General features: G+C 38.7%; 1 protein-coding gene across 1 annotated transcript; it reads left to right on the top strand.

Moving 5' to 3' along the window:
• The first annotated feature begins 5,462 nt into the window (after nt 1–5,462).
• LOC125320241 (zinc finger protein 474) lies at nt 5,463–26,101 on the top strand. The gene is made up of 4 exons (XM_048292365.1): nt 5,463–5,575; nt 14,794–15,695; nt 22,325–22,505; nt 25,710–26,101. The coding sequence occupies exons 2-4, from the start codon at nt 15,234–15,236 to the stop codon at nt 25,859–25,861; spliced, it is 795 nt and encodes a 264-aa protein (XP_048148322.1). The 5' UTR covers nt 5,463–5,575; nt 14,794–15,233; the 3' UTR covers nt 25,862–26,101.
• Nucleotides 26,102–26,395: the final 294 nt, after the last annotated feature.

The raw sequence follows: 26,395 nt of genomic DNA, 5'->3' as shown, positions 1-26,395 counted from the left end.
GGAGGCCTTCAAGTATTTTCAGACCCATCTGAAGACTGGAGAATCTCTGACTTTCTTCACGATTTGGTTGAGTGCAGAGAGATTTTAAAGCCCATGTCCATTTATAACATGCAGCTGTTGTTTTAGTGACATCTTGGCATAGAAGTATGGGATAAAAACTGGTCTAAGTGCAGCTCTTGACTTTTTTTGGCCGTAATTAAATTCTGGATCTTACTTGTGAGGGATTTTTAAGGAAGAACTGGAAATCAATCCTTTCTGCTGACATTATTCCTGGCTTATTTACTTCAAATGCAGTTAATGGAGGGAAAAAGGCAGAGGATAAGGAATCACTTGCAGCTCTCCTGCTTGGAGATCCATTTTGGTGGGGCTACTGTCATGAAACATGAAAGAAAAAGGCTGGTAGATTAAAACCCAAAAAACTTTAGCATGTAAATGCAAAAAGAAATGGTAGGGGTTTAAGTCACAGAGGCTCAAATCCCTGTGGGGGCCACTTAGGAAGAATTACTTGACTCACAGATTTTAGAGCCAGAAGGGATCAACAGATTGTTAATTTGACCTACTGTGTTACATGGCCATAGTATTTCATCCAGCTAATTTTGCAGCTAGCCTAAAGCCTTGTGTTTCTTGAAGTCAGGTGGGCTTGATAAAGAGATTTGAGTGGCTGAAGAACTCAATGCATGTTAACAGTTTCTCCTCTGATAGTTTATTCCTTCTTGTTTAAAATATGTTGATTTTATATTTAACTTTATACATATTCAGCCTCTTTTGTTTTTCTTTTTGTTGTTGTTGCTGTTAAACTTTTTCTTCTTTGTTGGATGCCTTCATTACCTATTCTTTTCTTGATGTGAAAGATTCTTTTTAAATGAAGAGTGTACACTAGGCACAAAAGATATGTGGAAAAAAGGGCATCCAGACAACACTAATATGAGTGACTGGAATGGAGAACATCTGTTGCAAGAAAATGGTCTCATTCTGAAGTATACTGTGTGTATGTAGCTGGGCTCCCCTGCAGCTGATGCACTGCTGTTCCAATTTGCATCTAGGTATTGATGATCGGGGCACAAACTCGCTGATGGCTCGACACTGCAGTTGCAGGGTAAAGGGGCTTCCCTGGAGGCAGGGTGATTCCAGCTCTTGAGACAGCTTTTGGCAATGGTGGCTGCCTATGTGGGATGTAATAAGAAGGGAAAGAGCGTGAAATGGCAGACTGTGTGAGGCTGCAATGAGTCAGCCCCTCCGAGGGGGCTGGAAGAAATGTATAGTCTGTATAAAGGAGCCCTGGGCTGCCCTGAGCTGGAGGCGAGGAGTTTGCGTTTCTGCAAATCCAATTCCTCTGATATTCTTGGCAGTCAGGGGAGGAAACTCACAGCAGAGAGCTCTGGTGTGTGCGGAGTGATGATTCTCAGGCTGCTTTCTGGGAAGGCAGGCCAATAAACGTGGCTACCATGTCCTGCAACAACAGTCCTGAAGAGGGAGCATGAACTAACAGCAGTGTCTAGGGCAATATAAAACGCATCCTTTGTGATGGACTGAGCAGTGTAAGACTAATGGCTACAGCACTGCTCAACCACTGACACGAATAATTCACATATAGATGTCTTTAATAACCAATGACTTGGTTATTGTGCTAATTAAAATTGTCCTTTCTGCGATATTTTTTTTTTTAGAAGTTCATCATCTTACAATCTTCATGCTGACATTTATTCTTCCATTTGTTCTTCTAAATACTGGGTTTTTTCTTTTTCTGTCCAAACATAAGGGTCCTTCCTCCCTCTTACTGCATTTTGGAGTTTCAAAATTCTTTCTCAGAATTTCCCTTTCTCTTGTTAATGATACTAATTCCAAGCATCTGACATTTTTCCCCACCAGTCTTTCTTATTGAAAAGTATTATCAGAGGTATCGTAGGAGTATAATTGTGAGATAAACACAGTTCTGGTGAAAACAGCACTAGGTATTTTCAGGTGGTCACACGGGGAAATGTCATTAACACTGTGTAATTTGCTTGGAGTAGCCCAGCCTTGGAATGTGTGGCAGTATTTCACTGCATGAAAAATGATTGTTGCTTCAGCTGCAGCCATATCCATCTTCCTGGGAAAACTTCCAGCTTCAAAGGGAAATCTGGTTGTACAAGTTTGAACTGTGTTCTTAGCTGCAACGTAATCTTTTCTGTCTTCTAGTTGTCCATTGGAAATGGTAATGAAAACATGGCACGCGTTCCTTTCAGCCTCGGTGTAACCTTTCTCTTCTTCAAGAAAGAAAAGTTACTGAACCCAGAGGGCAATTAATTTACTGACATTCCTTCAGGTGCTTTGAAGATATGCTGTGAGGGAGGGCCTGCATGCTGATCCGTAGAGTAAAGCAAAAGGGTGGCACCTACCAAGGCAATGTCAAAAAAATAAATACATTGGTCTCCTAAGTAATGTCTTCACAACAACTAAATCATATTAAACATGGACTGATTTCATGGGCTGAATAGTCAAGTTCTTAAATCTTCAGTTACCAAAACATGTTGTCATAGGAAAATCTTCAGTGGAGCTAATGTTACTGCTTTGCACATAGGAGAAAAGAAATATTGGTAATGGGAAAGACACACAACAAACATTTCCAAACTTTCAGAAAAGCAAGCCAGAAAGTAAAAGTAATGTATAATGAAATAGACTTCCCTCATTTGTTTTCTCTCCATGAGCAAATGAGCTATAATAAACAGTAAAAATAAAGAAGTCCTAGCAATTGATGACCTCTCACCTTCACCCCATCCAAGCTACTTTTAAAGGCATTTTTCATACTCTTGGTTTATTTATTGTTCCTCTGCTGCTTCCAAGTTGACCTTCAGATAGGATCCCACCCAGAGTTTTGCAGGAAGCAAAACAGGGCAGCAGAAGCAAAAGAGTTATTAGTTGGAATGATGGTTACAAAAATATGTGCGAAGTAATTGTATCAGGGCTGTTCCTATCTTGCTGGGATACAAATATTTTTATTGATGTTTGTCTCAGGCCCTTTGGGAAATTATCAGACACATTGATATCCTATGATAAGTTTCCCATAGCTTCTCTATGATCCTTCCTCTTGTTCCAGGATGCCTTAATTGCACACGTACATGAAATGCAAATTACTTCGTATAATAAAACCTGTTCTAGAGACTATCTTGTCCACTCTGGGATAGAGCCTGGCTTGAAGAAGATACACAACGGAAAGCAATTAATTTCTGCTGGTTTTCTTTCTCTGGTAAAAGTAATTACTGTGGTTTTTGTTTGTATTCTATCTAGTCAGCAAGAGTTGATAATGGAGTATGGAAAAGATACAAACCAGAGGAGATTAAAGGCAATTTTGTACTGTTCAATTTAAAATAACACAGATCTGTACCAGTCAGCTGCAGTAAACCACATGTATGGCATATGTAATATAGCAAACATTTTTCAGGGTTGTCCATTTTTGTTTTTTTCAAATACCTAAACATCTACATACATACAAGCATACACACATACACACACACATAATACGCCAATCAGGAATTCAGCTGGATTTTTCTCACCAATTTTTAATATAGCATTAATACAAATTTATACAAAAAATTACCAGGTTTTATATACATAGTAACTTATTAAAAAATCGGTCTATTTTATTGACTGTACTTGTAACAGAAAATTGATTTCATCACCTTGATGAGAACTTTGTTAAGGATTTGGGATGGGCTTTTAAATTAGGATAGAAGTATTCTTTAGTTTGTTCCTCATTTCTGATGATTTGAAAACACTTTTATTAATTCAAACAAAAAACCAGTAAGATGTTGGGGTCTTTTTCCTAAATCTTGTTCTGTGATTACTCTCTTGCTATTTTCAGACCTTTGAGCTGACATCTGAGACAGCTCATGTGGAAACAACAGTCATAACCTGTCTACCACCTAAAATCATACAATGGAGAAAAATGTTTTTTATTTTCTGAAGACACATAGGTGAATGTAGGTGTTTACAACATGCAAACATACTTTTATTTCTATTTATAAACTTTCTGTTGGATCTGTGAGGCAAAGGGTAACTTTAATTTTAGCACTTCCTAGATTTTGACTCTGTAACTGCACTATTAATCTTTAGTGTTTATTTATCTGTCACATACAATGATCAGAGTTTTGTAGCCTCAAATAACTTGAAACTAACAGTCTTGGGTGATAGAATCAAGGCTGAAGGTGAAAAAATTTTCTTGTATTTTTGATGGCATCAAAGCATTCTGAAAATACTGCTAAAAAGAGGGTCAGCATCTTAATTCTGTCAAAAGCTGGGAGCTCTGTGTCATGCTGACAATAAATTTGGTGCAATACAAACTGTGTTTAAACCCTAAGGCAAAGTGCAGGTTAAATACCATTTGCTTTTAATCCAAGTGCTACTCATTTGATGAACACCCTCTGCCATACACAGCATAAAGGTGAATTAACTCTTGAGCTTACTGGTGCTGCAGTGTCAGAAGGCCTTGCCTGCTATCACTTTCCTTCTCTGCACACTGATGTTTTGAAATGCAACTTGTTCCAATCAGGCAACCTGATTTAGCTTCTCTGAAAGCTTTTTGTAATTTTAATTTTGAGTCTCAGGCCTGAGAATTCACATGGTTGAAGGATGTGGTGTTGTAAAACCCTTTTGACAGGATTGCTTCATGTTTGCCTTACCAGCATACCCGGCACACGAAAAATTTCCAGCAGGTACTAGAATTTGTTTGCAGTAGATCTCTGTTGCTTAGCAGAACACAAAGGCTCTTGGCAAGACCCTATGCAAATGATGCCTGTTGTGTATTTTAAGGTCATCACCAAGTGACAACTGAAGTTTGTTATGCAGAAAGGGGCAGCATGAAAGTGGCACTGCTGGCTTGCTCTTGGCATTGCCACCAGAGAACACTTGCCATGGGAATGTTCGGATCAGCGGTGTTTTCTTGTACCAATCATTTATCATTGTTTCTGTAGAATTAACTTCTATGGAAAATATGAAGCTTGCAAAAGTTAAATTTGGAAAAGTGTTGAACACAGTCTGGTGGAAAAGTGTGAATTTTTGAATGAGAAGAGTGCCTGCGTGGGAGATGGATTTAGGACTCCTCATGCTTATCCTTGTCTGCTGCTTGAGCTTCACAATGATGCCATCTGTCCCTTCTCACCTAGCCAAGAGGCGAAAGGGATTGAGAGAGTGGTCCCCCGCATGTATGCAGACCTGAGCAGGGACACTTCCCACAGAACACTGGCCGGTGTTCAGCTGATCAGACGTTCCCCGCAGCCGCAGTCCCTGGCAGCAAAAGACGGGTTTTGCCCCAAATCCGAGGGGCTCCCCGCGCACCCCACAGCGCCCGGCGGGCCAGGGGCGGGGCTTTCGTGGCTGTGACTGACAGCCGCGCCGGCCAATCGGCGGCCGCACCGGCGGCAGCGGTTTGCATGCGGTGCGGCGTTGCCGTGGTAACGGCGGTGCGCGGCCGCAGCGGCGGGAGCGGGGCCCGTGAGCGCCTTCCCTCCTTCCCTCCGAAACGGGCACACTGAGCCACAGGGCAACGGCGCAGAAACCCAGCCCGTGGGGACATGAGGGAATTTTGATCCAAGCGGAGGTAACAGATGTTTAGGAGGACATGAAAAATTAGATGCTGGTCTCACGAGCCTTGGATCTGAATAAGCCTGTGAACAGGGCGGTGGAGAAGTGGTTGGGTGAGGCGGAACCGTGCTTTTCCTTCTCTCCCGAAGTCCAAGCCACTTTTCTGCCTGGCCAACAGGCACGGGATCCTCTGCGCTCATAACCCAGTTCTGCTAGTTTGCACCTGATTTCCCCGTGAAGATGGTACTGACAGCGTGCTTGGCCTGAGCTTCAGTCAGCCAAGGTTTAAATAATGCAGCCCCATGTCCTGTCCTCATCCAGCTAAAACAGTGCTTGCCCTGAGTACCAGATGGCCGGCTTCCTGCAGAGGTCAGGGGCCCAGTTATAAATAGGTAGAAAGATCAATCAACAAAGATTTGTGTGGCTTTCTACCCTTAGACCAGCTAGCTGGTAATAAATTCATGCGTTTTAGTGCTTACTGTGATGATAATGCATTTGTTCTCTGGAATTTGTTTCTGCAGAGGCTTGCCTGGCTTGGCAAAAAGGGTGCATGAGCATTTTCCAGGCCAGATGTTCTGACTTCTTGGTTCTCCACTCTTCTAGGGGAGTGGACTGAGTTCATTTATGTCTGTCTTTCAAGGGACAGGAGAATACAGCTGCAGCACTCATGGCCAACAATGTGGACATTGAAAGCTAGAAATGTTACTTGCTATAAAAGACAGCCCTACCTACCTGGCACATAATTACTGATTGTCCTGTATAACAGAAATTATCTCTTTCCATTCTGTTCCTGGAAAACGTGTGATACATAACAATAATGGAAAGGTTTACTAAAAAGCCATTTTATTTTGCTTTGTTTTGTTTGGAAAGCACAACAGAAACAGAAAACTTTGCTGTCCAAGTGTTTATCTTAAAGCTTACTACAAAATTTATTCTTAAGGTACTGTCTGCTTAAGCAACTGATTGCTTAAGTTACAAACTAATACCATTTCCTTCATTACAAATTTATGTATTTTACTAAAATTTACTTTTCTGTCTACTGAACTCCATCAGATATTGGTCTATAACAGAATGCACTGGTTTATAAACAGGTGAAATTATGGTTACACAGTAAGGAGCTCAGACATGTCTCTTCATTTAAGCCACATTATCTGGGGATATTTCAGGCTTATATTTCATAGGTATTTCTGTTGGTACATGGAATTTAATCCTATTCACTAAAGAATTATAAGACAGAAAAAAGGGCAATATGGACCAATGCTTCAAAAACAAGATGAGAAAAAGATCATTAAACATGACAATTACAGAACCACCAGGACCCAGGGGTACCAGGTAAAACTTGATGACCTTTATCCATCATGTCCTCTCACACTAGTTGTAAATTACTGTTGATTTAATCTGGAGGAGAAAAACACTAATGTAGAAAAAAGTTGCTTTTAAGATTTTTTACGAACAAGAGCTCTCAAAATCCTGGATATGGTGAATGTTTTGATAGCCCTCCTAACATGCTTCTTTGTATAACAGATTTAGTGGGCAGCCTTTTTTTGTGTCACTACATCATGAGTGTTCTGCAAAGTATTAGGATGTGCTGTATTATTAGTGCAAAATACAATAATGAGTATTTAATAATGTCTTGTTAGGTTTTCCAACATTTCACAAAATAATTGGAATATCCAGAGTTTTGCTTTTCTAGACATTTTCCACTTCATCTGCTATTCTAGATTCCCTTGGTTTGTCTTTTGGTATTGTGGCTCTCTGCTAACTCTGTTTAATTTCCGTATTTTAATAGCTGGTCTTTCTTGCTGAGTTTAGTAATTTCCATGGTAATCAGATTATCTATCTGAGTATCCTGTTCATAACAAAAGTACCAAAAACCTTAGTTATTGAATAATTTATTAGCAGATGCACTGTATTCTAAGATTATTAAGACTGATTTACACTGTAAAAAAAAAGAACATTTACCCCTTTGGATTACTTTATCCTGTATAATGTAACAGTGGTACTGCAGCTTATTGAGAAAAGTGTCTTTCCATCACTGAATCACTTTACACTTGCAGTGACAGGCTCTCAGCACATGTGCAGTGTCATCCTTCTTCAGATTTCCGCTGACTTGTGTCAGTTTGTTCAAGCTGACATTCTTGGCTTCTATTCTTTTTGTTTCAGACCCATAACTGAATATGCATTTATCCATCCACCTATTTTTTTTCCCTAAAGATGAGCTTCTTTCTTGAAATAATTGCATAGTCATCATCAAAATCACTAGAAAAAAACTGGTTCTGCACATATGAGTTCCAGGAATGGAAATGCTGAACAAAGGTACTGGAGCAAGAAAGTACAGGTAGCTGACTTTGAGCTGTGTAAGCATACTTGCTTCAATGTCCACTTGCTCTCATACTTGCGTGCTGTGGGCGGGGTTAACGTACCCAATCTGTTCATTATTTGGTGCATATCTGATATGCCATCTAGGATTTGCAGGGTAAATTTCACAGATACATACTAGTAACTGAAGATGATTAAGAATGTGATCTGTAAATATCCCCAATGTCACCCAGAAAGGGAATATATCTGCTGATTTTTGCACAAGAAAAAGTATGGAGGCAGTAATATTATTCCTTTAGAATATGACATGAGTGTGTTAAATAATGGTGAGTAAAACAGGTAATCTTTACCCTGCTAAGTTGTAAAGCATCACTAAGTAAGATACAAAACCCAAGAACATTCTTTCTAGAGCAGAAAGGATGTCTGAGATGTGAGAAAATGGTGTTACTGGATTTTGAATTTTAAAAGTTTTTGAATTTTAAAAGTGTGAAAAGTTACATTTTTTTCAGTAAAAATGTTTCATTTTTTCCCATGTATTTTAACTAGTAGCAATCATAATTTCTTCATATAATGTTAGGATTTCAGTCAAATCAAAGGAATTATTTCATATGTCTAGGCATAGGACATAGTAACATGAAAGAATTACTGGGTTTCTAGAACCAGTCTCCAGCTTTCTCTGGTAACACAGTCATAAAATTAAATCAGATAGAGTTGATTAAGCAACATAAATGTAATTACTGCATAATTATGTGTAGGGTCTTCTTAAATGCCAAGTATACACTGGCTGCTGTTCATGTCAGGGACTTTTTCATTGACCCATAAAGTTTTAGGTAGGAAGATAATCAGATACAAAGAATCACATGGTCATTTCATTGGTCAGAGGAAAATTACAAAAAGCTTTAACTAGGTTGATTGTCTCATTACAAAGAACACCTTAAGGAGTTCTATATAAATATTGTATAGACACCTCTGGGTTATGTATTTTCTTTCTCTTATATTGTAATGGACCTTTGCACACACACACAGACACAGGCTCAGAGACACACACGATTTCTCTCTAGTGCAATTCATACAGGTACGTACGTCTTTGAGGAGACTTCCAGTTTTGTCTAACCAACACTTTAAACAGTGGGAAAAATGTTCACTAGAAAATTCCCAGATGGTTCTAGCCTGTTTGCAAACAATGGCTTTTTAACTTGACATACTTGGTTTTGAGTGTTCTTGTCCTGTCCTCCTGTCTGGCTGCATCCACTTTAAACAACGGCATAACCACCACCCTCTGGGCTGCAGGTCACATGGGGAAAAAGGTGTATGTGCACCTGATCCTCTGCTGGAGCAAGCTCCACACTTCTGAGGGCACATTACTGCTAAGGCATTTAGGCCAGGCTACTGTGATACTAGATACTAGATACTTACAGACTAACAAAGTCTTGAAGCTGACAGAAGTGAGGTATATGCCAATATTTGTATGTTTGGAGCTTGCAAGTAGTTTCTTGAGAGAGGAGGATGCATAAAAACAAGGATCATACTCCACTGTGACAAGATGAAGCATCCTGACTAGTAAACTTTGGATTTCCTACATCTCAGTGATATTTATTTAAGTTCAATAAAATAATATATTATTCTTTTCAGATGACTGAAGGAAATTATTAGTCTCTAGGACTAACGAAGGGAGACTCCTTCAGCCATAAACTGTGGAGAGAATGTAGTGCTGAGCTGGAAAAATGTGAGGTTTTTAATATGTGGTTAATTTGCTAAAAATATTGTTGGACATATAAGAATGTTTTTTCCTTTTATCTTTCAATGAAAAACAGATCCAACAGTAAGATACTACAAATTGTCCAATATTTTTGTCCAGCTTATGTTTGAGCACTTTTGTGTTAACGGATTTCTAAAATGATTTATAATTGAGCAATACAAAACATTTAGCACAAGAAAAAATAAAGCTTAAGATGTTGATTTAATTTCATTTGCTTTCCCTTAAAGAATAATGGGAAGCCTCATAGAAAACATTTTATTTGGAAAGAGCCTGAAGCAAGGTTTTCTGGGACTCAACAGAGGATGTCAGTTTGGTCCTTTCTGACGCCTCTTTTACATGTAAATGTAATGAGAACCCAGGAAAGTGGAGAAAAAAGACTTACCTTTATCTTGACGGTAAAGTTAGGGATCAGCCTTAGAAAATCCTGTGACCGGACTAATTTAGTATTGGGGTGCTAGAAAATCTTAATTTAGTTTCCTTCTTTTTCAGACTTGCTGTGTTATTCTTGGCAGATCACTTATTTCATCTCTCTCTTTCTATATCTTATGTCCTCTTATACTGAGTTTTCTCCTTTGTCTGTTTACACAGTCCAGCCCAGACTGAAAAACAAGGATCTCTGGGTGCCCTTATAGTACAAGAAGATTTTGCTTGTTGCTCCTCATTTAAAGCTATTCAAGACATTTCCAATTTATATAACAGTGAAGTTAGGTATTAAAAGTAAAATATTTTCTTTTAGAATAATTGTGAATTTAATCCAATGTACATAAATCACCCTTATTAAAGGACCCACATAACAACGTGGTGTCACAAACAGAAAGCTTATGGCTCCAAGCACTGCAGGGTGAACAGGCAGAATAAGTATACAACACTGAGTGTAGTATTGAAGAAAGGGAAAACTCAGAGTGAAGTGAGGTTTTGTATAAATGAGGGTTCACACAGCCAAGAGTTCTTGAATCTGAAATGATGAATTAACCAGTTCCTTTCTCCAAGCTAAAATTAGTCTATTCTTTTTTTGGCACTGACAACCTGATCTGTTGCTGAGCTTCTGCCAGGCTTTTGTATTTGCCACCATTTTGGAACCATATGTTTTCCTCTTCATTTAATGTGTGTCTGTGGCCTTTCATCCTCTCCCTCAAGCAGATCAACCCATGCAGACACTCCCATAACTCTGTTACAGGAGTCTTGATTGTGTAAGCACTCTACAGTTATAGATGACCTCTCAAAAGAGCCTCCTGGATTTAAGCCACTGTCACCTGAAGCAAGTATTCCATATAAATCCGTCTCAGCTTTATCAAACATTTTTTCTAAAAATAGCAAAGGAATTGGTTCCCACTACTTATTTTGCTTGTTTATGGTCTTCCCTGAAAATTGTCTCTGCTTTTAGATGAAGCCAGGCACGTCCAAGGGGAATTTTTTTGAAATTGTCTCTGCTTTTAGATGGAGTCAAACATGTCTAAGAGGTTCTTGGGGTTTTCTTGACATGTAAGCTTGAAAGCTCTGTGACCTTTGTTTTAGCTCTGTGTTTATTTGGTGCAAGGATTTATCTTTCTGTGCTTGCAGATTAGAGCAGTGACACTGAACCAGCCATATAGATTAAACAGAGTTTACAGCCTGACACAACTACACATGGAAAGGCTGTGATACCAGTCAGCATCCATAAACTCTACAAAAACATATTCCCCAGATTCTCACAGCTGTTTCTGTATCTTGTCCATTGAATAAGCATGGTTATATCCTGGCAGTAGGAGGCTTCATGCAATGTGTTCGTCCATAAGGTAAACTCTGGGTTTTTTTATAGCTGGGAGGTCTCCGTGTGGAATTCTAGCTAAGTGAAAAGCAGTAGTGTTGAGGATTCATTGGAAACAGCCAGTTTAATCCCCCAGCTAACACAAGTATGTTTTGTTCAATTCAGTCAAGGAATCCAGGCTTATAAAATGACCTTATAATGGTTTTTGAGGAATTGTTTACATGAGAGAATCAAGAGAGATGAAAAACAGAGAGGGTCGCTCTTCAGAAATGGGCTGCATGCAGGAAATAGGAAACGTATGTGTCAACTTTGCTTCCAGGTTCTAGCACTGACATGAAACAAGATGTAAAGAAGGCTGTTTCAGGGAAGAAGTTTCCACTTCTATAGGTTGACTCACACACGGCAGCTAAGAGAAGGCAGCACAAGTGAAGCATTGTTAATAACGCTATTGTTGCAATTTCTGGCAGGGCTAATAATGCTATTGTTGCTGTTGTTGCAATAATGTTATTGTTGCAATTGATTAGGTCAAGCTTAAAAACTGTGTGCAAGAGTTCCAGTTCCCACTTCAGGACAAGAAGATGATAGATGTACTGAGCTATTTGTGCGCTCATCATTCTATTCTATTTTGGTTAGACTGAAGCTCTTAGCCTGGTTCTAAACTAGCCATAGTATTTCACTTGCTTTTAATTAAATTGAACTTCTCCACTAGTTGTAAGTGACCTGTTGCTGCAGTTCATGAAATTGTTTTTAAATATTGTCCTCAGTGGAACTTGCAGAGGAGAAAAATGTTTTCCCATAGCTGTACACAATGATCAACTGTACCTTTCCACTTTATTAAAATATGTTGCAACATTTTAAAAAGAAAAACATAAGAAAGTTTTATGTTTTGAATTGTTAAATCCCAGTCCTGATTTACTTCCACATCTTTACCACTGAGCTTGAGAGAAGATTTGAACTGCTCATACGCCTTTTCATTTCACACTGAATTTATAGGAAGTTTCCAAATAATAACAGTCAACTTGGCAGGAATAAATGTAGACCAAATGGTGTAATCCCCACAAGGAAGCATAATTCTCTTATGAAGTATTTACAATAGCAAGCTTGGAAATCCAACAATAGGTTATATTGTTAATAGATTGTTTATAGCATCTTTTATTGACTGATTCATTCCTAATGGCAACAGATTTAGTCACCTAACATTCTTCATATGGCAGGCAGTTCTGTGTTCACTGTTGCTTTAAGAGTCCTCTCAGGTATGAGAAAGTTTCATTCTGACATAAATCAATAAATAGGACATAAATAGGACCTTGCGAAGTTCAGAAGTTCCCTGAAATGTTACTGAACTTTCTGATGCTCCCTTCCTGTGACCCGCCAATAACCCTTATCTCCCCTGCCATTATGACCCTTTAATGTTTCCCTGGCTCTCCATTCCCTTCATCCTCCTAAAGAGCTTGGCTACTTCCCAACTTGGATTCATACAACAGGCCACTCTCCTTGGAAACTCTCCCAGTCTTTGAAACAGCCTTGCAGTACAGTAGCCTAAATACTAGTTTGCACATTTAATTTCACATACTGCAGAGCCTATTATTTTGGTATCTGAACTAAAAATTCCAGTGCTATAATTTTGTGTAACTGTCAGTGTACATTATATGCACCTGATACACCTGATAGCTTCAGACATGAGAGGATACTACAGCCACATACTTTACCCTATTTTTCAGCAGACTGCAGTTATCTAATACAATTTTGGACGAGGTGTTAATTTTGAATGCGCAAAGTATAATGGCCCTCAAGAATTTTATTTTTAACAGCTAACTACAACATACTTTCTCACAGAGATTTGTTCCAGTACAAATCACAGATTGGCTCTGATGGTCTTCACATTTTCCAGTTTACCTACAAATAAATACGAGCTTCACAAGAATTTTTTTTAAAATAAGAAAGTATCCCAAGTGTCCCAGAAATATGCAGCTTTGTGAGTATTTAAGGAAGCAGTGTCAATGCAGCAATCTAAACATTTTTGTGTGCCTGGCAAAAGGATGACTACTCACATAAACCTGGTGACAACTTGTTTTTTCACTGTTGCCCCTGTACTTAAGATATCCCCCAGAATATTTGTAAGAGACGAGAATGAGCTCAGTGCTTCTGAATGTCACGGAAAAAGTTTAAGTTTGTCATCTCAGAGGTAATGACAAAACCATGTCATTGCCTTTGGGTATAGTAAAAATCAGCCCATGGGTTCAGAGGTGGGACAGATAATGGTAAAAAGGCTGTTAAGTGGGAACAGCATCTTCAATGGTGACACGACAAAAAAGCAGTAAAAAGCAGATCCAGTTTGGATGGTTGCAGCAGAGGAAGTGAACCAAGACACAAAGACAGCCAATGTGGATATATTTGTGTGTTAGGAACCCCCTACAAGTTTGGAAGGTGAGATAAAGTCTGGAATATTTAGTAAGAGTGAGATGACTTTAGCCAGATGTTTCTTCTATTACAGATAAAGTAGATTGTCCTTGGCAGTTACATATCTATGCAATGTGCTAGGTTTGCACACAAACCTAGCACATTTTTGGTTTTTTTTATTTTTCCTTGCAATTAAAACAGTAGCCTCTGCTGTTCATGTGTATGGTCTGAATTGTATTTTCTGATCCTTGGCAGACCAGCACAAAATATTGTAAGAAATGAACATATAAGGGATAAAGCACAAAGGGATAGACTGGACAATGAAAAAATGAAACATATTTAGTACCATCTGGAGACTAAATAAATGCAGTGCCCTTACTCTCTCATCCAGCGTGTGCTTCAGCTCCCAAAGCACCTCAGTAAGCCTTATTAATAAACCTGCTCCATTTCATTAGTAACACTCCTATACTGGGAGAATCAAGACTGGTCAGAGAGTTTGAGACACCACAAGTGCTGAGTAGAGGGGCCTAAAAATGTCCTTCAACCAATAGACTGGGAACACTTTCCTTTCTGACTGTCCCTTTGTAGATTGGACATTGACATCTCTCCACTAAGGGGCTTTGTCTTATGTCTCTGGAGACAGGGAAATTATATTTAAGTATCAACAGAAAAAGCTTCTAAACTGAAGACTGCCAGAAATACCAGTTCTATCAGTAAATGAAAATAAAGCATATTGATTATACTCCAGAGCACTTGCATTTCCAGCTTCAGTTTGTGCAAACCCATCTTCTGTCATGTCCTTCATGATTTTACATCCTCCGGGACCAGAATTTTATGTTTACACTTTCAGCTGATAATTATGGGTAAGAATATATTTGATGTTATTTATCTGCTATTTAAAAATATAACAGGTTAGTAAGTTTAATTATTCCTTGTGATAAACTGATGGTTGGTAACCTTAGCTAGAGAGAGCACATTTATTAATTTGTGCTAATTTCATTTGTTTCAGGGTTGTGTAAGAACAAAAGACAGAAGGAAAACACACAGAAACCTGCTTTATTTGCTGTAACAGCCATTAGGTTCAGTGTTCCAGCTTTGAACTCCCTAATATATTTTGGCTCATGAAAATGGATTAAGAAGATACAGAATCATTCTTAATAACAGACTTTCTCAAGCCCTTTGTGTGTAGGAGAGAGAGAAGTTTCCTGAAATGTTATACCCTTCATGGAAACAAATGTCAAGGAAAAGAATGTGAACAAAACTTGGAGTATTCTATCAAGTGCTGAAGAAGCCCCTAGTATCTCTAACACCTTCCCTTTAGAGCAGGTTTCACCATCTAACGTGCCAGATCTTCCCAGGATTTTTCCCAAAGTAGTACATCTAGAAGCTGGATCCCAGAAAAGGTGACCAGGCACTGCAATAGTATCACAGCCGCCAGATTCTTCAGACATGTCTCGAACACCCTTCCCCAGAAGACCTCCCTTCAAGGTGTGTTATATCTGTGGCAGAGAATTTGGATCAATGTCTATTTCTATACATGAACCTAAGTGCCTAAAGAAGTGGCATATTGAGAACAATCAGCTACCAAGGCACCTTAGAAGGCCAGAGCCCAGGAAACCTGAGGTCCCTGCTGGTGGTTCCTATACGCTTGCAGATGAAAATGAGGCAGCTTATTACAGTGCTCAAGCCCAGTTTGTGCCCTGTCGAAACTGTGGCCGAACCTTTTTTCCTGACCGTCTCCCTGTGCATGAAAGGTGTTGCAAAGGAGGTAGCAAACGAGGTGTGAGGCTACCAGACTCTACCGCACATAAATCTGGTAATGGTCCGAGATCTGGAACTGGCTCAGCAAGTGGTGATCCATCTAAGGCCCATCAAGGAATGAGGAGGGCTGCACCAGGTGTATCAGACCAGGTAAATTGCTAAGCATGTGCTATGTGAAAGGGTGTGGATGCATCTTGATGCTTGGCACTCCAGGGCAGACTGGCTTCCCATCAAATTTAAAATCACTTTTTTTTCAGAAAGACCCTTTAGCTCCATGCAAATGTTTCTCTGCTAAATAGAGGATAAAGAAAAGGGAAATACTGGGAAGGGAATAATGGAAATTACTTCTTCATATTTCATATTTATTTTTATTTTCCTTTTGAATGAGAGTAGTTGGGTTCTCTGTTGATCTTTAAGAGTTATATCCTCAAGAGGAACCATTGCTTGATATAGTTCCCTAGGAGATTCTATTGACCAGCTTAGGCAACGTTTGGGTGTTATATATTTTAGGATATATTAGGTATTCTTAGTTAGTTAACACAAAATGCAACATTTCATTGTCCTGTAAGCATCCAGCACTTCAAAATATGATTTTCATATTTTACTGTTATTCTTAACCTTGGCATGGAACATGAGTTTACTGAGGACTGCATGTTCAAAGGCAGCAGCTCTGGGTATAACAACAATAAAATAAATAAGACTGCACATTTTTTTCCACTGAATTTGATTCAGAATCCAAGAATAAAGAAGCTGATTCACATTATCCAAAAGCTACACAGAGTTTTGGAAAATGGGGTATTTTTTCTGCATTTGTTTCTGCACAAGCTGTCTTTTGGCCAGGAGTTTTGTAAGATAGATATCTAAATTTAGGTTCAGTGTCCAAATTAAATGGCTTTTTTTTTTTCAAATGCGGGTTGGAATCCTGATTGCCTACATTAGTTTTGAAAATGGGATTTAGCTCTCTCAGTCAGCAAAGGAATGGAATGCTATGCAGAGCATTTCTAAAGATGCTTTAGAAGTCAAAGTATGTAACATGTTAGTTTACCAGCTGCTGAATAAAATGAAGATAATAGCATTACCCTAGCTCATGTGAGACTAAAGATATCAGGAACCTTTTTTTTATTATGCTGTATGAGGCCACTAATTGATAGATTTTGGCAAACTAAGGTTCACTCCTCAGGTCTTTTATCAGCAAATTTTACATAATCCACAAGCAGTTGAAAGTGCTGCACAGCTGCATTTATAGCTGTAGGAAAAGTAATGCTGTTTACACTACATTGTGCTCTTTACCAAAGAACTGTAATTGCTCTAAAGGTGGTTGTTCAATGAAAGGCAAGGGTGTGAAGCAGAGAGTTTAATCCATTACACATTATTCTGTAGGTTAAAAAAGAGAGGGTGAGGGGAATTTTCTATAGTTATAATGCCATCAAAAAAAAAAAAAGTTTAGAATGTGGTTTGGCACTGACAGTGACTCTAAAAAATGTTACCCTCTTGCACAACGTATCTGCTCCCTTTGTGAATTCACTCACATCTGCTGACTTGTTGAACAACAACATTATTACCACTTTTTACTTCTGTGAGCTCTGCAGAGCCAAAATGAAATCTGTTCAAATCTGTTCTTCCTTCTCTGTGAACAACAGGTTTCCTCATTTACTTCCAAGCAGTTACGGTTCATCAGTTGCAGCAGAACTAATGAGGCTGTACAGATTGCAGTTTGTAATTGAGGGACTTTATTATTAACAATGACTTTTAGGAAGGGATGATGGATTTTACCTCTCTGAGGTCTATTATTGTATTATTTTTAGAGCTGTTCTCTAGTACAGAGTTATGCATTGGACACAGAGGTGGGATGGGAAGACTGAAAGAAATATCCTGTGATCCAAGGGGGTTCTTCAGGACTTGCAGGCAGATTATAAGTAGTTGTCAAAGGAAGCCACTTTCCCATAGGTTTAAATTCTCTGTGAGAGGATCTTCATTTCCAGTTGAACATTTTGAAAGGTCCACACATTGAAGGGTGTGGAAAAGCATTAAGCTTATGGAATAACTGCAGATTAGCTATGAACAGGGACAAGGTCTATGTCTCCTCTACAGTCTTCCTCTTTTTCCAGCATATAGTTTTAATTTTGTTCATCTTACCAGCTACTCAGCTGCTTATTAATTCTGTTAAAAAGTAGTGCTTCACTAGCAGTGGAGTGAAATGGTAACTGTTTTAGTCCTCTTTGGAAAGCATTTGGGGAAGCCCCTGTCTCATTTAACAGACATACTCACTGTGACAGTGAATTATTTAAGTACTTGCTTAAAGTCCTGATTCAACAAAACATCAGAGGAAAGGAATAACTGAAAAAAAAACCACCAAGCCCTTATATAAGTGTATTTAAGAGAAGTAATGCTACTGTCAAATAAATCTATGCAATGAAAGATGCCCTAAATTAAAAAGCTGGATTTTCCTCATTTTCAAAATAAAGTTCTGACTGATTTAGTGGTACACCACATTAAAGGGCATTTTAACTTTACAACTGCAAGCACTTCTCCCTATATGCCTCTGCCTGTATGCCCTGGAGTTCTCTTCCCTTTAGCATGTGGCATCAGCTAGGCCAGTATCGTTACTGACAAACTCTTTCTCAGTTCTGCACCTTTAGAGGTGGAGATTGAACAGCCTCTGTAAACTATCTCTTCCAGTGCCTGTCCTCACTCTCAGAATCAATGAAATATCTGAGTTAATCATGTCTGGCTGTGTAAAACAACAGCCTTTGCTTAGAGACTCTCAAGGGTCACATCAGCTCAGAAATTCTGCTTTGGATTCTGCTGTGATACTCCAAACAATGGAAGTGGTGTCTGGAGCTACTGAAACTCAGACTTGCAGTAAAACAGAGCCTGTGCTCTATTGTTTCATAGACAAAAATGTGTGATGCATATAAGTGAACGTCAATAACTTGCTATGTGTTTATGAGTTTTGAGGGTTTTGACAACAGATAACGCTGATCTTAAAAGCCTATTAGATGCTGCTGCCATCTGCTGTTTTCCTCTTATCTGGTTAACTACCTAAAAAGGTTTCACTGATCTTCCTTTGCTGAATTGTGATGCATTTTAACACAGCGTTAATCTTGAAAATTTGTATAGAAACAAGCTTGATGTTGTATTTTACTCTAGAATAAAGCCAGGTAGCATCTTGGTAAAGGGAAGACTCCATCAGATGCAGAATAATTCTAAGAAAGGTGGGAAGTCAATGATGAGCTTTTTCTGCTCATCATTTTTTTGGTTTTGAACACCCTCCTAGAATACTGGCAAGTAAATTGCAAATATAGAAAGTTAGATGATAATGGACAGTGAAGGGGTGGTTTGAATGAAAGTATTATCATTAGGAATGACTGAGCTTCCTTCCTTTGCTTGTACACAGATGCCATATTCATTACACTGACTTAATTTAAAAAGAAAGCACATCAGGAGCAAAATTGGATATTTCAGTGCTTGCAGTGGAATAGTATTTTTAATTATGTGCATCATCTTGCAGAATTACCTTGCTGTTCAAGGAAATTTCCTACACAGGCATATGAATAGTTCCTGTCGTGAGGGCTGTTGTGTCTGTTTCAAAGATTTGGTAGGCTGGGAAGTGCAGCTTCAGATAGTCATGAGAACCATGCTATACCTTGTCCCTGATCCTTATGCAAAATGCGTTTTACTTGGCAGAGAAGAATGTGTGGAAATGACTGCTTTCATACAATACAATGCTGCTGCTAAGTGCTTGTACCAATCTTTTCCTGAGCCTCTAATCCTTGGGCAGTTCAGGTTGATGACAAGAGCTCCATCCTAGGGCAGGATGCCTCCCCTTTTCCCATTAAAATACATGGATAATTAAACAAATAAGAAAAGGCAGAGGTGTGTGCAGTCCTAGGTGATAAATATTTATGTAGGGGAGTTTGGAAGTCAGTCTTATTGTGTGTACTTAAGAAGAAATAAAAAGCTTTGTGCAGTATGGAAGGATTTGACCTCATATAACACCATAACAGCAGCCTGGGGCTAACCTTAAGTAATGTCAGGTCTATTGAAAATACATAGTTGCATAGCCCTCTGAGCTAAATAACTTCATTCATAGTCACGCAGACATACTTAGCAGTCTTGGAGTAAAAAAGAAAATACTGAGACACCAGAGGAAAGCCTAACTACACTGTTAGGTATTTGTAGGTATTTTTATAATAACACATATCCTCAGGAACAGACCTTCCCTACAACCCTTTTTGAAAGTTAAAAACAAAGCAGTGAACAGACAGCCTAGCCACTGGCCTGTGAGTAGTTTGGGTTGGAAAATTCTGGTGTTTCCAAAAATAGTTTAGTTTCAAACTGCGGGCCTCCAGATGTGATATTTTGGATAGGCACACTGAAAATAAAAAGAAATGAAGGGTAAATATCATCAGCTGTAGAAATTCCAAGTAAAGCTTATCGTATCTTGGATTCCACAGTTAAAAAAAGAAAAATCTGTTACTACCAGTTGTTAGGCTAATCTCTTTCAGGTTTTAAACATGTGTGCAGAGAATAATTGGTGTATATAATTGTATGTGTGGTGATGGGTCAATCTCAGTATTTTTCTGGAATAAAAATAACTCCATCCTAAGAGTGATCTGATTCCTTTTAATTAATTCTGCTTTCTGCTGTTGTTTCTGTACCGTTTTTAATTGTGGAAATTACAAAAGACAGACATTCCTAATTGAAAAGATTTCTGCATTTGTACTAGGATTCCTTTTTCCTATTCTGTTAGTAAATAAATAGTCCCTACAAACCGAATGTAAATCAAATTGCTCTTTCCTAGTTTTCAGCCAATAAGTAACCATTTAAATTAATGGCAGGAACCTAGCTAATGAAAACTAGTGGGGAAAGTGTGTTCCCAGTGATTTTACACCTAGCATTTTTTTAAGAAACCATTTCTAAAATAGTATAACCATATGCACAGCAGGCATGCATACTGAAAAGAGTTCTTTGACCTCAGGAGTTTAGATTATAGTCTCCTTATCTAAAGGTCTCCAGAACCCACAAATAAACATAAAGTGTTTTCAGAAGACTTTGTATCTGGACCCAGAGTCTTAGTTCAAAATCAGACAAGTTCTAGCTCACCACTTGAAGTAAAAAAGTAGGTGAAATTTGATAATGAAAAATTATAAGGTGTTCTTAAAACAGCTGTTGCTGTATTCATCTAAAAATATGAGAAGGCTATATTTTTATATCTGTTAGAAAATATGCTTATATAAAATACTGTGTTATCAAAGATAGCAAGGAAATTCCATTTGAAAGTCAAGAGGATGAAAATGTCCTTGGAGAGACTGTCTTTGGATGTTATATTTCAAGACACTGTGAGAATTTTCCAAAGTCCACCTTTTCCCAGCAAAACTACACTTTATGGAGTAGTATTTCTTTCATGTAAGTGAGATTACATGTGTGATACAGGAAGGCAATCTTATGCAGATTGTTCACTAATGACATTTTCAGACTGTAGCATAAATGTGAGAAGAGCTGCCCAGAATTTCTTGAACACATTGATGGGCTGACAGAAAGAGTCATAAATACTGGAACAGGTTATGCTTTGTCTTACACAGCAGCAGAGGAAAAAATGAAACCCCCACCACTCTTGTTTGAGTGAGAAAGGTTTCCCGTATTTGGTCTGGCGTGGCTGTCTGTCTAACTTGAGGAGGGCAGGGAATAGCTCATCTCTTACTGGTATTCTGCAGTCAGAAGTGTAGGAAGTGCTGGCGGTTGTGAGACCCATCTGTGTGCCTCAAAGTGCTTCTCTACAGCATGTTTTTGTCCTACTTCCTGGAGCACGGCTGGTACTGACACCACGCCTAGCCCAAGACTCGCCTAAGGACACAGCCAAGTCCATAGTCTGCAATACCACAGTAATTATACATTTTTCAGCCTTAGATTATGTATTTGTGAGGTTTGGGGTTGAGGAATCTTTTTCTTCCGTTGTTGAGCTGTTTTTGTCTGAGAACAAAGTAGATCTTCAGTGTGGAAACAATTAGTTGCTTAGAGTCCAGTTCTGCCCTTGCTGCAGTCACTGGCAAAGTTCACACTAAGGCCTTTGGGAAAAACAAACAGTAGTTCCTATTTTGCCCCTCATCCTGAAATATCTTGGATTGGTTTTAGTCTTTGAAGGCCAAGAATTCCACCAGCTAACTGACCTGTGGCAAAAGTGGGGTAAGGAGCCACCATCACCTCTTGGGACAGCTGCCCTCACTCTCCACCTTAAAAGAGATAGTAAGGCTGGACACAGCGCTTTGAGCTGTGTTCTGATGGAAGATGGAGCCTTTCTGTTACTGTACAAGACATCAATAGTTCAGCTGAGGAAGCTTTTGTTGCTGTTTTCCATTTTACTTCTGCTTGGAAAGTAAAAAATGGTGTCAACCATTTAAGGTGGATGCTGCATTGCAACCTAATGAAGCAGAGGAGTTGTTTCTGCATGTGAAGACTTAGCATTTTCTTGAATTCAAAGGTATGAAAATAAAAGAGATGAAACTTAACACAGCTAAGTATTGATTAGTCACACACATGAACTTTCAGCTCATCATCTGTAGAACAAACCTGCCTGTTCCAGGTGCCCAGTTAATGAGGCAACATCTCTTACAAGCTTCAGGACTGAATCCAAGCAAAACCAGACTGAAAGAAACAGTTACAAGGATTTCACAGATATCAAGGTCCTTATCTACATGATTGCTTTCATACAAAGTCATTCTGATTCAAAATTAATATTGAGAACAATATTTCTTCTTCTTCACCATTGTTATTTGCAGGCAAAAGTGAAAAGACAGCCACCAACAGTGATTTGCTACATATGTGGCCGTGAGTATGGAACAAAATCTATTAGTATACATGAGCCACAATGCCTGAAAAAATGGTACCAGGAGAATGACAACCTCCCCAAGCACTTGAGAAGGCCAGAGCCCAAAAAGCCTGAAGTCAGAACCGTGCAAGGTAAGCTACAGACCAAATTAAGAGGGATGAGCAAAAAAGGGGGAGGAATAAAAAAAAACAAAACATATTTTAAAGCAATAGGTAAACAGTTTACAAGTACTTCATTCTCCAGTTTACTTTCAAGAGGTTGTTTTAAGCTTTCCTTCTGTGAAGCATCCATCCATAGAAGTAAGAGTGGTCATTATCTTTGGAACATGCCTTCTGGGACAGTCCCCTCTATGTGTCAGTATGTCCTGAATCAAAACACAAATAGATTAGCAATCCACTTCACAAATACATCACTACCTTTTGACTCCTTCTAACACTGTAGACAGGCATGTCTTAAAACAAGCAAAAACATCCAAAAATAACGTGCAGACATGACGCAGAATCATTAAAATAAAATACCCTCAGGCAACATAGGTGGAGATACTTCAGCCAGATTCTTCTATGGTCAACATCCCATAGATGTTATTGATCCCTTTTTATTTACAAGTCTGAGAAGCTTTCATTGTGAGACAGTGTAATATAAACACAGTGGAGAAAAAAATAAATGTAGTATAAAGTAAACACTTTCTTTGTGCCAGTTTTACATGTTTGTGCTGTGGGTTCTAAGATTCCACTTCTTCAGATCAACAAACACTGATGATTCCCAGCACCCACAGAGATGGGCTGCCATATGTATCCCAGGGTTGTATGTTAACTGTAGGATGAAAAGGAATTCCTATCCATGCTTCACCTGGAAGCTGTTCCCAGGACTTCCCTATTCTCACATAAAGTTATTTCACCTTTCCTGCTGGATGCTTTTCCTGGCTCTGCCAGCTGGTCTGAGCTACTTTGGGCCAAGTTTGGACCACTTCCTCACAGGCATTTAATTCACACAGACTTTTTTTTTATATTCCCCACAATTTCCTTCAGCTTCCCCTAATGTCTGGAAAAGTAGACAAAGTCTCCTACAACTCACTTGTGAAAGAGTCATAAACTATATCAGTTTACAGCAGTACAAAGAAATATATCCTCAGAAGACATGTAGGAGAGAGCAGGATCACTGAGAACACTAACCAGATGTTCAAAATAATAATCAAAGTTCAAATAATATCAAATTGGAACTTGGTTAATAGATGCCAAGTGGCCTAGTTGAATCTGCAGTAAAAGATGGGTTCAAAAGACATCTTCATTGTATTTGCTTTTTTAGATGTTAAGCACTTTTTAATTATTACACATTGTATGGTAAAACAGATGGGGAAAATGAGAATTCCATGTGAAAGAAGAGGATGCAAAAGGACAAATCAGGTTATTTTGAAATACACTATTCTTATTTTGAAGGAGTGGAAGGAGAAAGACAACCACTCTTTGAGAAAACAATCTAGCAGAAGGCTCCCAGATATGAATCAGAAAATTGTCTCATTTACCCAATGAGTCATATCAGGCGCCTCACATCTCCTGTGAGGTGTTGTGTGCCCACAGTTCCTCTGGGGATACTGACCTGCTTCCAGCATCTGTCCCTAGATGCCTGCTGATGCAAGCCTGATCGGTTCTGTAGCTTGAGCTAAAATTGTTGTTCCCCCTGCAGCTGCCTCATACTCCTGGCCTTGAGAAAATAATCTCAGTGTTGTTCTTTTTCTGTAATACTTACCCTTGATCATGTGGTAAATGCTGTAACTGACCTTGAGACCACATGCATGTACTGCTTGTCTCACAGTTTCTCAGCTCAGGGGGGAGGGATTACCCCTGTTGTTGAATGAAATAGACAATGTTCAAAAAAAGCTCAGAAATATTAACTGCTTACATAAAACTTTTTATAACTTACATAAATCTTTTTCTGAAAACTCAAGTGTCACAGGAAGACAACCACTGCCCTCATTACACAGTGTTTTGTTTGTGGAATGCCTAACGCATGCCTGCAAGGAGAAAGTCATCTCTCTTTCTCCCTCTCCTTTTTTTTTTTTTTAATATTCCATAAACTTTCCAAAGTACAGAAAATACACATTCATTTCCTGCAAGCAAAGGGGATACTTGTCTCAGCCAAGAAAAGAAACACTACTTGGTAGCTCTTCTAACAAAAAGAACATTAGGAACAGGCATATTAAGAGATCTAAGGCTTATTGTGGTTATGTGAACCATTGGATATGAATCATATTAAAATTGTATGGGCCTTTAATGAAGAGCTCTATCATGTGCCAATGATAGAAACCATGGAATATTTTTAAATGCACAAATCCTTTTCTTTTAAAAAGTGTCCTCTGCTAACAGTTCAAAGAAAAAAAACCCAATCTTTTTCTATATTGTCACACCAAATAAGAAGGGTGAAGCAAATACATTTTCAGTGTGAGCCATGGGGATTTTTTTCTGCATGCACTTCAAATGAAAACCCTTACGATCTAATTCCAGGTATTAAGCAACCTGCCTGGCCTTTTTTGCAAATCAGTTTGAAACAACACTGTGTGAAAATCCATTTCAGAAGGAAAGTCCATTTCAAGATGAAAGTAAACAAGTTTTGGTTTTTTTGACCTAAATTAAATCTTGAAAATACATCTGGGTATTTGAAGAATGCTCCTGAGTTTTCAGAGCAGCCATTCTTCTTGCACTGGAAAATAACTGAGGGTTAGGCTGGATTAGTGTTTAGATGACAATGGATTCATTAGTGCAATGACCTCACAGGAAGCTGTGGCTTAAAGGTACTGTAGGTTTTGCCCCTAAGGTTTTAGGCTTGTCTAAGATTTACTCCACTTTTTAGTATAACTTGCATAGACTCCAACAGGAAGAAAATTGGGCCCCTTGTCCAGAGCAGTACAAAGAGCATATTCTCAAGTACGATACGCTCCCACCCATTGCCATGGTCAGATAACACATGCTCGTTAAACAGAGCTTGAAATAAAGCCAAAAAGTGAATTTGCTGGTAATAGTATGTATGCAAAGATGTTAATAATTAGCTGAGAATGCAGATCATAACACACAGCATGATGTTTTCTCTGTACTCTCATACAATACAAAATGATTCAGTTTGAAGTTAATTTAATTCAACCCCTGGGACAAAAAACAGAGTCTTTTTAATATATTTTTTACTCTTTTGCTTCTTTCTTTTCTTTTTCATTTGCAAAAGCAATATGGTTTGGTTAAACAGAAAGGCTCAGTCAACAGGTATTTCCTGAAAATATTTTCCATAAAGAGTTGAATGTGGGTCTCCAGAATGAAAGCTGATACTCTCTTTTTCTAATTTTCCAGCCAAAGGTTTCTATGATCTTGATGCTTTAAATGAGGCTGCCTGGACCAGTGCCCAAGCCCAGCTAGTTCCATGTGATATTTGTGGGCGTACTTTTCTTCCAGACGGACTGATCATCCACCAGAGGTCCTGTAAACCAAAACGGGGAAAGTGAAGTGGATGTAACACACATGCATACAAATGCATGCCTAGTCACACAGACACAGACTCACACACATTTATCCTAAGCTCAATAAAATACGTGTGTGTGTGTGCATGTGCACACACACATGAATACACACACAGGCACCCGTACCTTTCAGACAGACCATAAGAGAATAAAATTCATCTGGAAAGACATGGTCATCAAAACTGTGTTGTGTAATGATATCATGTGCTCTCTAAAAGTCTCCAGAGTAAAAATCAGCAGTTGCTACTAAAGTATGAAGTCAAATACAGAAAATTAGTTCTTTGAAAATTTTGGTTTTCCTCTTTCAAAGAATCTCTGGTTAGTGCAAGGACCCGTAGCTGAACTTGACTAATCAGAGAACCAAGTAGCTCCCTTAAGCTTGTTCATTTTTCTTTGGGTTTTTCAGGTTTTTTTTTGCTCACGTCCTTGTGTAACTGCATCTCATGAAGCCCTTGACTGCTACAATTGAAACCATCCCATATAAAAAGATCCAGTCACATGGTAGAAGCAGACACAGGC

Source organism: Corvus hawaiiensis, chromosome Z (genome assembly GCF_020740725.1).
Source record: "Corvus hawaiiensis isolate bCorHaw1 chromosome Z, bCorHaw1.pri.cur, whole genome shotgun sequence".
In the NCBI taxonomy this organism is placed as follows: Eukaryota; Metazoa; Chordata; class Aves; order Passeriformes; family Corvidae; genus Corvus; species Corvus hawaiiensis.
The sequence above is the reverse complement of the archived record's forward strand: the minus strand, read 5'-3'. Positions and strand labels throughout refer to the sequence as shown.

What these genes read in the sequence shown, in the direction of transcription:
- LOC125320241 (XM_048292365.1), top strand. Translation starts at nt 15,234, where the DNA reads ATGTCTCGAACACCCTTCCCCAGAAGACCTCCCTTCAAGGTGTGTTAT. An exon ending in CACCAGGTGTATCAGACCAG is followed by an intron (nt 15,696 to 22,324) that starts GTAAATTGCTAA and finishes TGTTATTTGCAG; the next exon opens with GCAAAAGTGAAAAGACAGCC. An exon ending in TGAAGTCAGAACCGTGCAAG is followed by an intron (nt 22,506 to 25,709) that starts GTAAGCTACAGA and finishes CTAATTTTCCAG; the next exon opens with CCAAAGGTTTCTATGATCTT.